This window comes from Gymnogyps californianus, chromosome 1 (genome assembly GCF_018139145.2).
Source record: "Gymnogyps californianus isolate 813 chromosome 1, ASM1813914v2, whole genome shotgun sequence".
Taxonomy (NCBI): Eukaryota; Metazoa; Chordata; class Aves; order Accipitriformes; family Cathartidae; genus Gymnogyps; species Gymnogyps californianus.
Window position 1 is genome coordinate 146592686 of NC_059471.1, and position 14171 is coordinate 146606856.

Consider the following 14171-nt stretch of genomic DNA (forward strand, 5'->3'; position numbering starts at 1 on the left):
TGGCTGGATATCTGTGTGTCAGTCTCTTTAATCTTTTTTTCTCTATCTGAACTACAACAACAACAACAAAAATTCTGAAAGCATAATACAAAAACATCAAAAAGCATAACATAAGAATTTCTAAGCATCTCAAAAGGAAACAGCAGTACAAAAAAGAAGCATGACTTAAAAAAGGCTATGGAATATTCTTGAGTCTTGATAAGAAAGCCACCTAACCAGTAGACAACAACTTACTGCCACAGCATAAAAGTTACCCTCCCTACACATGAACTTTAGTCGGCCTGAAAATTCACCTGTGCAACCTCAGTACAAACTTACTAATTATTGTTATGTACAGTACTGAATTCTTTGTGACCAAAAAGGTGAGAGTTGAAGATAACAGGACTAGAGTTCCACCACATGCTCTAGGCAAAGTAGGTTTTGACACTATTTTCAGAGACTAAATATCAGTGGAAATACCTAATTTAAGTACATTGAACATTTAAAATTCAAAGAGGGCAAGTGATTATGCAAGCTGGTTACGGATGTGGATAACGAGGAGGAAAGGCCTCAATTAGACTGAAATAAACTTTGATTTTTTTTCTTCCCAACATAAAGGAAAACTGATACTGGACAAAGTAACAAAAAGATATAAATGAGATACCCCTAGAAGCAGTGGTACTCAAAGCAAAAGGCTCTCCGGGGGATTTATTTCATACAGGTAGGTGGCAGTGTTATATTAAAACAAAGCAAAAAAAAGAAAAACTGACCAGAAACTGGGACAAGTATTCCAACCTGCTCTTCCATGATTTTGTGATTCAGGTAATATATTTTAGACTTGATAATGATTTCTTACAGTAAAGAAGTGCAGTGATTTCTTGCATCTCTGGTAGGGGTAATTATGGCACATTTATAAGATTTAGACACTCCCCTAAATTAATGTTTATCACATCACATTTCTAAATTTTATCCGAGGCAAGTAAAAAGAAAATCCTTTTTACCACTTTGCATGTTATACATAGGCAATTCTCTCCGTTTAATCCTGTCCATTATACTGACAAGCTTGGCTAATCAAGCAACAGCATGGTACATAGTTTTAAACTTCACATGGACAGTTGTCCTTTCTTGGCAATGAATTACATGGTTGAAGACAGAATTATTCCCTTATTCCAAAACATTATAAACTGGAAATATTTGAGTTGGATGAAATATTTTGGCCTAATTTAGCAAGCAGTTTTTCCCTACTGTTTTGGACCTCCTGCAGCCACTTAAGACAAGACAGAGATGTTTAGAAATGCATTGCCATCTAACTGAATTGGTCACAATTCACACCTTGTTTCCAAGAGATAATAGGAAAATAAAGTCACTGGGTGAACCAAGCCCGCCGGTGCGTGTATGTGTATGTCTCCGTGTGCATGTGTGGTTTTTAGTAACTCATTGAAATCCTATCACAGGAACATGTAGGACATAAAAGTTCTAAGAACAGTTGGTTTTAACTGTAAGGCTGAAAAATTACATTAGAAGAAAGAATATTAGAAAAAGAAAAAGCTCCAGCAATTTTTATATTTTTGACTAAGACACCCAGTTGCTTATATTTCTTCTAAGCACTTATGACTGTCTTTTATAAGTGCTAGTAAAAATTTCCCATTTAAAAACTTCTCTCACACAACTTGTACAGAAGTCCCATTCGATCATGCAACAAAGCCATAAAAAGAGGTATGTGATATCACAATTCTTCACTTGGCAATCAATTATGTTAGTGAAGACAGAATTGTACCCTCACTCCATAAGTTATCAGAAGTTGTAAAGAAGTAAAATCTTATTCTTATATAAATCTTTAAGAAATAACTGAGTAAAAGGAGAAAAAGTAATGAACCATATTTTTTCATGTTTGACCCTCCTTTCATTTAATGTCCTGTAGAAACATCTAACTCTTCTTAATTCAGAAAGCTAAAATTATCAGAAGTACTAATTTTCTATAAATTGCATGTGTGTCATATGAACTTGGAAATATATTACGACTTTGGTTAAAGATGATAAAATGCTACAGTTAGTGTTATTATAAGAAGTAAATGAAGAACAGAAAAATTAATTGGTGAGTGGCTACTGTATTCTGATGAATTTTAAATTAAGGGTTTTTTTTTCCATTACACGTCAAATTTGTAATCGATTAAGATATTCTGTGCTACTTAAAAAGGGCACATACTAAATATCCAACTTCATAAAAAGCACTGAAAATCCTTCTCCCCAAATATTTCCAGCTTGATAGGAGCAGGCAAAAAGCATTAAGAAATGTAAACGCACAAGAAAATTGCAAATCCCACCTGATGATCCAAATATATGGCATTCCTTTGAAGGTGATGTGAAAGAATCTCATTCTAGCAGGCAGCAGTCAGAGGGAAAAACGAAAGGGACAGAAGGTGCAGAATGCATGAAAAGAGCTTTAAAAGATGTAAACTAGACAGTGATCTTCCTATTTTATGTAGAAATATCATGCTACTTTTATCTGCTTTTTTTGGTGAATTGTTAACAAGTTTTGATCCCGAAACAGAAGTGATGAAAGTTTGCCATGAATCAGACTATGAACTACTACATTACATTTTGGTTTTACATATAAAATACAGTAAGCCCATGTAAATGTCTACTACACAGACAACTATAAACCCTTTGATAAATCTGTGTTTTAAACATGTCCTGATTTTCATACACAGATTACAAATAAGATTGTATCTGATACGAGACAGTATAAACAATAAATTAATCTCATGATCTATCACTACTAATTTTGATAATAATAACAATAGGTTAAAACCTTTAACTTTAAACTTAACTACAATATATTTTAAAATACTCCTATGTAATTTTGACTCAGCTAGTATCAAAAAGCTGTAAGTAAAGCCTCAAAGGGTTAATAGCAGAACATCACATACACAAAGAACCAATGTTACGCTATTCTACTCCCATAGCAGTCAGAAAATTTTGCACTAACGGTACAATACAAACTTTGATTAATGAATGACTACAAGTTAGTGAGAATGGTACATGACACACATTGCTTTATAGCTGACCTTTGGGCTGCTGGCCTCAAGTTTTAGTTGCATGAGCTGTGCTAGTGTGTGTTCCCGGATACTACTCAGTTCAGCTTGCTGCCGTCTCAGCTTTATTAGCAGCAGCGTGAGCTCCTCTGGCTGAAGGAGTGCAGTGTGAGAAGCCAAAGAGTAGAAAAAAGGTTAATTGGTATCCTAAACAACACTTAATTAAAATAAGGGTTCTTAGTATCTTTCTTACAAAAACTTTCTATAGTGATACAACAAAAGATACACCATTTTTCCCCAAATTGACCACTTTCAAATATAAAATGAAGGGTTAACTTTTAACTACTCAAAACAATTGATACTGCAAATGCTGTAAAAGTTCAACATTCTGTATAAAGGACAAAAATAAGTGAGGATTTCGAAGGAGAAAGTCTGTGCAGCCCTCAAACTTTTTCTGACATGCATATCAAATTGATGATATTGACTTAAGTGAAGGGGGAGAATTCCAGCCCTTGGGATATCACTACTTGTACATGGAGAGTCATTTGAGCTTGGTGAAAGAATCAAAAAATGCCCTCAAGAAAATCTAGTTTCTAAAATAATTCTTCAAATGTATGCGTCAAAATTAAGAGTAAAAATAATAAAAAAACCATGATAACTGAACTACATCAGAAACAATCACCTTTCACAAAATAAAACTGCACAAGCATGACAAAAATAATTTTCCATCCCACCTTCCACACGTCTGATGCTACCAGTTAATTTATTGCTTCACTTTTATGACTAAGATGTACAATATAGCCTTAGGGAGGGATGAAGAATAGTATTTAAAACCCAAGATTATATATATAATGGAAATAAAGTCACACTCAAATGGGTATTTGTCAGGTAATTCCACACAGATCACTTTAGGTCATTTTGGGAAACTCTACCTGAACCATTCCTGGGAACCACTTCTATTAGCAATACTTCAAAGAAAACAAAACTCAACATGACAAGTATTTTTGTTATGTTCCCGTTTGCTTCTGTTTCTTACACTTCTCCAGAAGTCAGTCTTACAAAACTCAACATGACAAGTATTTTTGTTATGTTCCCGTTTGCTTCTGTTTCTTACACTTCTCCAGAAGTCAGTCTTATAAGAGGTTAAATACTCATCCAGCATTTTGATTTTCCCACAAGTTCTGTGAGTTAAAGAAAAAAACAAACCCAAACACAAAAAACCCCTAAAACCCTGCTTGCTCTCTCCCACAGTCACAGAATTTCCCCAAAGCAAAGAAGTAAAGAAAAAAAGCTCCAGAGAACCATATCTTAAATTACTGAAAAACAAATACCAGTTTCTTAGAATAAAGAAGAAAAATCCCTGAGAGTAAGTGTGGCACTGGCACCATTGTGAGCTCGTACCACAGTAGCCCACAAGAGGGAGCAAGGGATTTCCACATAGCTTCAGTCGTCAAAACCATTTGCTTTGAGGGAAAACTAACACCAAAGCCAGATTGTCTAACAGCCAATCTTCCTCTTGTAAGCACTCTTTCAATACTTGGATTTAAAATACTTAATTTCAGAGAGTAAGCGTAAGAATCTAGACTGCTAAACAAGACATTTTCAAGTTTTCTCCAAAAATCAGTGACAATGCGTTCAGTCTGAAAATTAACATCATTTCAAAGCACAAGAAAACTTATTTTTAGAAATAAGAGAATTGAAAGTAGCATCTTCAAACAAAAGGAACAGTGAAACACTTTTTCAAGATCAAAACTCTGCTTGGTATGTTCTGCAAAAGCCCGATTTTAGTGCATTAGGAATAAACTATTTAATGGTACTTAAATCCAATGTTTGCAAGCAAACTTTTTTCCATAGAGGAGCCCATCAAACAGTAATTCCTACTCCTCTCTAGACATTCATAATATTGCAAACATGTTTGACATTGCTGTAAGTGCTGTGCTTCTGATACAGCTCTTCGGACTCTTGCAACAACCACAAGACAAAATTTTGTTTAAAGAGCTACCTACAGGTTTCCTCCTCTAGCCCTTGCAATGCTTGTGCTGTGGGCAGGACTTCTGGTTTCCACAGGCAGAAGCTTGGACCCCCTTGCCCCCTACCCCGCTCATCAGCCCAGCTTCAGCAGCAGAGCCCAGGAGAGCTGATGGGGCCGTGAACCCAAAGAAACGTCTGCAGAAGACAAGGCGCAGAGATAAGGCGCCAGCTGCCAAAGGCCAACCCGTAAGTTGCTGAAGATGCCAGGGATTCATGCTGGGAAGTGCAAGAAACAGGGGTCAAGGCAGTGGAAGGATTGACTGGGGAGCTGTTGCCCACAGTATGATTCAAAATCTGTATTCTTAATTCATAACTCTCTCAAACAGTAATTTCAGATGGACAGAGAAAGATTATGGAAAGGAGACAAAAATTGGTAAAGAAATGACATAAAATGAGGACAATCTCTTAGCTTTTGCCTAAGAGTCATGTTTCAGCTAGGAAGGTGGACAGTATTCACCAATATTACTTTGATGAAATACCTTTAACGAGAATTTCAGCTCTACCACAGTAAAATGGGAGATTTCAGAAAGGACACAATTTTACCAAATGCAATTTTAGTATCCTTAAGATTTCCAAAAAAGGTAAACTTTACTGATAGGATTTTCTAAATAATTAATGGAGAAGTATGTGTTCTGTGATGTACTCTACTCTCTCCCAGGAATTTCTGTAATGTATCAAAGATGATGGAAAAAAAACCCAACCCTGTATTTCTCAAAGAAAATCTGGACTCAGCAGCTACACAATATTCTCAGAATTCAATGCAACCACAGAGGAGTACTTTATTTGCTTTAAAAATCCCCAATAATTAAAATAAAGGCTACATTTAATGCAAGCTTTGAATAGAATAAAATTTCAGTGTAGCCTCTTCATACTTAAAGGATTATTCTTAAAAAAAACCCTGATGTACCAAATAAAAATCCAACTCACTGTTTTGCCTTGGAGGCTCTGAGGAGTAACAGGCTGTAAACTCAGACCTGCTGGCATTGACCTTCTGTCGGGCACAAAGACATGCTGTACAAAAATAAAATAGCACAGTATCATCCATAGTTATCTAAAGACTCAAAAACTATTAAATGCTAAAAAAAAGTCAAGCCAACTTCACACTCATGACAAATTTGCTATGATTTGTGCCAGCTTCGGCCAGTCATACTCCTTGCTGATCTACTATCTAGGACACTCAAGCAGCCTACCTCTAAATTTTAGGAATACCCCAGCTTTCATCATTCATTTAATTAACAGTCTTCCCTCATAGTTGTTGCCCTACTGATAACCTGGGTAAACAACAATTCTAGTTTTTCACTCATCATTGAAAGCTGTTTAAAAACTTAAGATCTCTATACAGATGGGGTTTAAATCTTAAATTTACCCTACCGATTTCAAATAGTCTCCTAATTACCCACCTCTTAAAAACAGGTCTGTGTTTTTAAGTTAAAGGCAAAAGCTAGATGTGTACCTAAAAAAATACAAACCCAATAGCATGAAAAACCAAAGGGAAACAGGAGTCTTGTATCAAAGATACTAAATATGAAATGAAATACTAGCATAAAGTGTTTCACAAGGAAAAAAAAAATATCAGAAAGCAAATATGGCTGAAAGGACAAGTAAGCACATGTTCTGCAGCACTGACCCTCATGGTATTTCTCAGATGTGCGAGAAGCACCGATTACTAAATTTCCAGTGCAGCTGAGACAAAGGATGTCAAAACAAAATGACTCCTTTGTTGATAGGGACCTAAATACTTCCAAAAACAAGACTTAGTAATCAACTGTAAGTTGTTTAAACTGCTTTAAGGTGTGGTTAAAGATTTTTTCCCTGCATCAAGAAACGTAAAGAGAGATACACCTGAGATAATGATTTAGGAAAAATGTTCAGGAGCATTTTACGCAAACTCTAGTTTTACATCCAACTGAAAGAGTAATTTTTATGTAATTATCTCCAATCTGTTAAAAAACGTGCATAACACAAGCATGACGGATTATAGCAGAGCCACATACGGCACCCAGGTTTACCATTCTTCATGTCTCCCTCTCACTGATGAAGACCATCAAAGTTACACTAGTCAAGTGCTAAGGTTGTGTGCAAATAGACTCTGATCTTTAGTGATCTCCCTAATAACTCAAAGGCATCAAAAGAAACAACTACACTCAGTTTTCAGCCAAACTTGTGGCTGAAGAATAGAAAACAGCACGTGGAAAGAAATCTGGGATTTTCAGTCCTCTTAGAGTTCCAGCCAAAAAAGCTAGAAAGGAGAAAGATTTCTGTACATACAACAAACTATTCTGAATAACTTGCCTGTTGACTCCTTTTCTTTCCTTTAGAGAAACATAGTATCGTGGACAGTAATATTAGGACAACATGTTTTCACCCAGTGTATTAGAAAAATACCTTTTTACTACCTTTAGATTTTTAAATGCTTTTTAAAATCAAACCTTTCTCCATGAAAACAGTGATGTAACTTAATCTTCATTATAATAAAATATACTACAGTGCAACATGAGTTTTACAGTAACCATATACTTTCTACTAAAAATCCTTGTAAATAAGATTTTCAACTATTAAAATAAGTATTTTTACCTTAGTATGATGTGTCCTGTGTCTGCGATCAATAGTTACATCTCCCCTTTGCACTGGTGAAGACACTTCCGATCTGTAGGTCCGCTGTGGGGAATATCCTTGGAAACCAGCGATTGAACCATGAGAAGGTGAGGTGGGAATAGAATGCATCGTCTGATCAGAAATATTAATCATAGTTTTTGGGCTACTTAAAGTACTGTGTCTAGTAAGAGTTGTTTGCTTATTGTAAAACTGACGTTGCTGCCATTCATAGAGCTGCCACATCGTGTCATCGCGCATCGACCTCCGTTTTTCTTCAGCTGTTACTGGTCCTACGGCTCTGTCGTAAGCTGACGGCGTTACGCCGCAGAGGCTCTCCGGCCGTGCTTTGCTGTTTCTCGGCAGTGTTCTGTAGCCTTCTGGGTACCGGGGTAAAACTTGAGGTCGATGGCTTGGCATGTTTCTTGGTAACGTCTGATATGAGATTATGCTGAAACATGAATTTTCTTTTTATTAGTGGACAGCATTACTATTATGGCAATATAAAGTTTTTCAATATTGGTTAGGTTTATCTAGCTAAGTCTTACCTTTTTTTTTTTTAATACTACAAGTGTCATTTTAAAAACATGCAAGAAAATCAAGATGACAATTAAAGAATCAACTATACTGATTGAATGCACTGTAGCAGCCAAAATTGGATCATGTCTCTGATTAGGTGCTTGATTATATAATCCATGTTTCATCTTTTTACCAGTTTAATAGTCTAGTAGTGTCAAGTTTAGATCAAATCTTGTAACTTGTCTATATGCTGGATAGGTCAAAGTTTTGAAAGCTTTGAAATTCTATACTGTTTCCACATGAGCCCATTTTTCAAAAGTGAAAAAATTTCCTGCTGTTTCCCTAAGAAAATCTTGAGCAATTACTATGGACTTAAAAAAAAAATTATGATTTTTTTAACAGCAGACCAAGAAAAAACAGCAGTAATTGTCTAATGAAATTATATTTTGCAATTGTCAAGGACAAGCCATTCCATATCAGCTATTCAAGCAAAACAAGTAGTAAAATATTTCTTTGTTTGATAATAATATTGTATTGCTTTTCAACTCGGATATGAATTCAAAGGCTTATTCTTTAATTTGTTGCCACATTAAACTTCTGGAGTGCTACAGTTATTTAGCAACTTTCAGCATTAGTTGAAACGCAAAATTTTCCATACCGAGTATCGATGCATGCCTAAGTATGACAAAGCATTTCTTGTTTTTTCAGAGGACAAAATCTAGGTCATAAACATTGATTCATTCAACCCTTATCTAAAATTCAGATGAGCACCTCTTAAAGCCTTTTGCTACTGATCACATCTATGATAGATGCTTGCCCAGAGACAACAAAACTGATCTCAAATTGGATATGATTTGGCCATCAGAGGGCAGCAGCTTCTAGCTACACCCCAGACTAATTCAAATTAAAATCCCTGCCACCACGAGGCACCAGAATCTGAAGATGGTTTTGAATTACTTCAGTGCCACAAAAACATTAAAGAAATGATGTAGGGCAAATGGCAAGGTAAACCGGCATTATGCATGTTAGATCCTTATGGAATAACTATTAAGGAAATTGATGACAGTAAAACCCACTTTTCACTGAAAATAGTTAAGCTGAGTATTTATGATCACCTGTAACATTTTGGAGATGAAAACTGCTATAAAGAGTTTTAAATACAAAATCTGCTACAGTTTCTGAAGCCTTCCAAGAATTAATGAAGTATTATCCCCATTTTGTAGATTGGACAGCTTTCCATTCTCACAAAAAAAAAAAAAAAAAAAAAAAAAATTATAAAAAAGGGAAATGGATTCTAAATCCTATTCTTTTGCTGCAAAACCTGCTTAAATACCTCTAAATTTCTTCATGTAACACACCATTAATGATAAAGGCTTTTCTCCATCTCCATATTTAAAAAACAAACAACCAAGACACTTTTGGGTTCAATTTCTAACTTTCAAAATATTATTTTAGCCATTCACAAATGGGTATGGTGAAGCCTGATATTTTCATGAAGATATCCAGTGGCTAGATACACCTCACTGAAGGTCCTCTCTCATTTTATTAGTTAAATGGGCAGTGTAATCCTGTTGGCTCCTTTAAATAACCCAGACAACCTGAAGAAAAGCTGTCTGAAGTTCTTACTATGTAAAGATAGTAATTTAAAGTCTGCATGCAATTACTTATATTCTAGAACATTTAGGAAGATAACATATCCATCCTCTACTGGTAAACCATGAAAACTGTAAAAAGCCCAACCAACCTCAGTATTAAGCCTTGTTTTACATAATTTGATAAAATCAAAACAGATTCACCAGTGTCCTGTTGATACCTGCAAAAATGTCATTCTAGTCAAATCCAAAAAACAACTCTAGACAGTACTGCAGCTTATAGCTGCCTTGCACACAAGGAGAGACTGCTGCCGCCAGTCAAGCAGTCACGCACACTGTGAGGCTGCAAAACATTTCTGCAACTGTCATCATAGATAGCTCCCTACAAATGTTCCCATATGAAAAAAAGGCTTCCACATGAGTTTATAGACTCCTTATAGACACCTTCAGAGGTTGTCTCTAGGATTACTGTTGGGTAGCAATACTGATTCTGGTGTCCAAGTTGGACTATTTGGGAAAGTGACTTTGCTGCTAAACCTTTAGGGGCTCAGTTCTGCAATGTTATGAATACCCTGAGACCGAAACCTCAAAATAGTCCTTCATCCTAAAGAATGCAAATACCAGCTGGCCCAGAATACAGAACTTCCACATGTGAATCAAGCAAAGGGTGGCAGAGTAAAGATGGAAACCTGGTGCTGTACAGCAGGCATTTATTATTTAGGATGAGGCTTATATGGGCAAGGTGGGGAGACAGAGGCTCACATCCTGGGTTAGCAGCAACAAAAAAACCTCACTTAGTACCATGCAACCCTTCTGTATTTTTTCACATTTGAGAAAGACCATTCAGGTGAACCACTTTTGGTGAAAACATTTACCCGTAACTGACTTGTGCAAATTAATTCAATAAATGATACTGAAGTGGAATGTTTTTATTTTTTAGTTAAAAAACATTTCTTTTCAGTTTAAAAGAAAGGTTTGTCTCCCTCAGGATATCAGATGTCTTTATTCATGTGGCTCTTGCAAAACTAGATGTCTAGGTCCATGGAAATGGCAGATAACAGCTTCAAGAATTAAAAATGACGTTGCCATCATTCTCATTAATTTCTCAGGCAATCAAACTACTAAGGGGTCAGCCTGTTCCTCTAAAAAATTAGTAGTTTTTATTAGTAGAAAGTGAACCCTTTTCATTCCACATTCAGGACAGCTAACAGCTCCTGTTTTATATATAGTTATCTAATTGAACCTGTTTGTTAACATTTTAGTATTCTTAAAGTCCTAATTTTTTTTCAGTCTGACATACCAAACAGATACTCAGTTTGGTCCTCCATGATTTCTCTAACACATTAGAGACACAGATGCAATGGAAAGCATCTTTGTTAAAATTCAGTAACTTTTCCCGATTAAGTGAAGACTACTTTTCTCAAAAATTCAAGTTATGAAGCTTCTTTCTACTCTCATTCACCAACTTCAATTCTACTTAAATGTCTGTCTCCAGCCAGAAACGGGCAATCTGAACAAAAATAAAATTTAAAATTTAAATGAAACCACATTCTAAAGACATTGCTATATGTTAGAAATTTGGATCATTATTCAACGCCACTTCTACACAAAGCAAAAAAAGATAGCTCAAGGCCAATTATTTTTCAGTTTGCTACTTTTATGTAGAACTGTATTTGAAAGCATACCCTTTGTGTTATCAATGCCATCCTTATTTAAGCAACAAGTGTTCTCTATAGTCAAGAATAAAATATTGTTAATTAGTAACATATTGTTAACAGTACTTCCTTCTATTTGATTCCCACAATGAAATCAGTTTTAGGGTTTTTATACTTGTTCGCAACTGAAAAATCGCACAGCTATTCAAATTTCTACTGTTTGGTTGCAAGTTTTACAGTCCAATTTAAAAAAATCTAATTGCATCAAAGAGCCTTCTCAGTTCTCATTACACAAGCATGCATAGTAAATGTCAGAGTGTACAAGTTGCTGTCTGTACTACAAGTTCAAACTTGATCAAACTACTTATGTTGAGTACTTCATGAAACAACACATTAACAATTCCTGATTATATTTAATGAAGGACTACAGGCAATGAGGAAATGTTCAACCAATTTTGGCAAGTGTAAGTCAAACTAATGTAAATTTTTCAAGTTTTTGCAAAAACTGAAAAGCCCCCAACCTCCATATTTTGAAATTTGCGAACTTGGTTCTATCTTAAGCTCTGCTCTGCCATCCATCTATATGCAAACTCCCTAATTTCTAACTCTTCAAAATATCTCCTGTGATAGCATCTCCATACTTCTTACCTAATGTAATATTAAAAACTTTTATATTTTACTGCTAGAGCTGCTTGTCTGTAAGCCAGCCTGGAAGCAACGTCCCTACACTTCTGTCAGACAGAGAAATTGCTATCGGCATGAGATTCAATATTGTCAATCATTCACACATAATTTTAAAGCTTCATGAATAAGCACTGGAACTCAATATTAGAACTGGGAGATGTTTAATTTCATGAGAAGAGAAGCTTTAAGCATCAAGTTAGTTAGATTTCTATGACTTACTCTTAAGTAAAGCTTCTCTCTCTCTCTCTCTTCAATTAAAGCTTTTTTAAAGTTTAAAAGCGCCCTGGAATATTTTTGAAGACTTTTAAATAAATAATTATTACAAAAATTTGTGAACAAAAATGCAGAAGACAGGGCAATTTCAAGAACAGATTTTAAGAGGAAAAAGAATTGTTATGATTGATGACACCTTCTCTCTGCTAGGATAGAGAAATTTCTAACACCCAAAAAGGGTTTCTGGCCATTTTTATTTATTAAATTATTAATATAGTTTAATTTATTAATAATCACTCAAATGTTAATAAAACTGAAACTTTAATAAATCTGTTCTGAGCAGTCATCCAGGCACTTCTTACAGAGAACAATGAATTATATATTTATGTAATACAGACCAAAACCTAAAGAATCTAACCAGGATACAAGCCTAAGTATTATTTGCTAGAAAGCCTAGCAAAAAAAAAAAAAAAAAAAAAAGTTATTACATAGTACTTACCCTCTTGTTTCCTCTTCTTGTCCTTTCCCTCTTTGTATTTTAATCCACTGTTCCAACTGCAGCATTGAATTAGTTCTCTGCATAACTCGTTCAGACTCCATATGTGACTGAACTGCATTGTGCTGACCTCCATCTCCAGCGTCTGCCAGGACAACACCAACAGCTTTATTCTCAGACCCATTTAAATGAACCGGTCTGAAGTGTCCAGCCTGAATCGTGCTTATAGGTAAAGTCCTGTATTCAGATCCCAAAGGATTTAGCTTTACACTGTTAATTTTCGTTAATGGTTTATCTTGCCCAACTTTCTGGAATCCATATTTTTCGGCTTCCAAAGCTTTCTTCTCCTCATTTTTGTTCACTTCTTTGTTTTTCTGGTTATTTTGTGCCTCTGGCTTAATTAGCACCCGATGGTTTGAAATATTATTTGCCTCTCGAGGTGGTGTATTTTCAGTGGTTAACTTCTCTACTCTGGAAAGGAATATATGACAAGCTATAATATCAACAAAACATTCATTAAAAAATATTAATCAAAATTGAAAAGTGAATATACTGGTGTTTATATCCCTGTCCAGATATTTTAAACCAATATCTTGTCTTTGAGAGAAAAATCCAGGACATATTTTCACAGTAATCAAGGACAGGTTGGGTTTTTTGTTGTTGTTGTTTGGGGTTTTTTTTGTTTTGTTTTTGTTTTGGGGGTGGTGGTGGTGTTTTGGTTGGTTGGTTGGTTGGTTTTGGGGTTTTTTTGGTTGGAGAGCGTGAGTGTTTTTTCTTCCATGCTTCTCTATTTCTTTGCTATTTTAAAAGCATTTACAACATGGGGTAAATTTTTTAAGCCCACTGCCAATTAACCCCCTAGAAAAAATGTGCACAAGAGGAAATAAAGCCAGAGTCTGAAAAAGTGGATGTTCAGTTCCTGGAGGGCTGGACATTCAAACAGTAAAAATATTCAGTGGCTCTCCAAGAGCTACAGCTTCCAGATGTCAACAGCCTGAAATTCAGACGATTTTTAAAGCCATCTTTAAAAATGGTAGCAGATTACATTGCTGACCAGCTTGTGATTCACAATACTGCTGAATTTAACATATAATGAGCTCCTTTAAAGAAAGAAAACAACTTTTCATGGTCACTGGCATCAATTAGGTTTCTCTGGTATGTTATCACTTTGACTGGAATACGTTTTGTGGAAAATAACTGTGGCTTCCCTAATTCTAAGGGGGAAAATAGCTGCTGACTTAGGGAACTGTACCACAAAAATAATGATATTTTTAGAACAGTTACTGCCTTACAGTACTTACACAAGTACTCAATGTATGCAGTTCTATTAGCTGTCGTCTTTTCAAGATTTCAAAATGTCAAGAAGCTGTATCTT

The 14171-nt window shown here is 35.4% G+C and overlaps 1 protein-coding gene across 3 annotated transcripts in view; it reads right to left on the reverse strand.

Moving 5' to 3' along the window:
• PLEKHA5 (pleckstrin homology domain containing A5) overlaps positions 1-14171 on the reverse strand; it is a 171618-nt gene that overhangs the window by 34748 nt on the left and 122699 nt on the right. For 2 of the 3 annotated variants that reach the window (XM_050913312.1, XM_050913305.1), the window contains exons 10-14: positions 12800-13267; positions 7620-8088; positions 5973-6056; positions 3048-3167; positions 2304-2357 (exon numbers count right to left, since the gene is read on the reverse strand). In XM_050913312.1, the coding sequence (XP_050769269.1) occupies positions 2304-2357; positions 3048-3167; positions 5973-6056; positions 7620-8088; positions 12800-13267 (1195 nt within the window). The remainder of the gene's footprint in view (positions 1-2303; positions 2358-3047; positions 3168-5972; positions 6057-7619; positions 8089-12799; positions 13268-14171) is intronic. The other variant, XM_050913319.1, reaches the window with a different exon arrangement.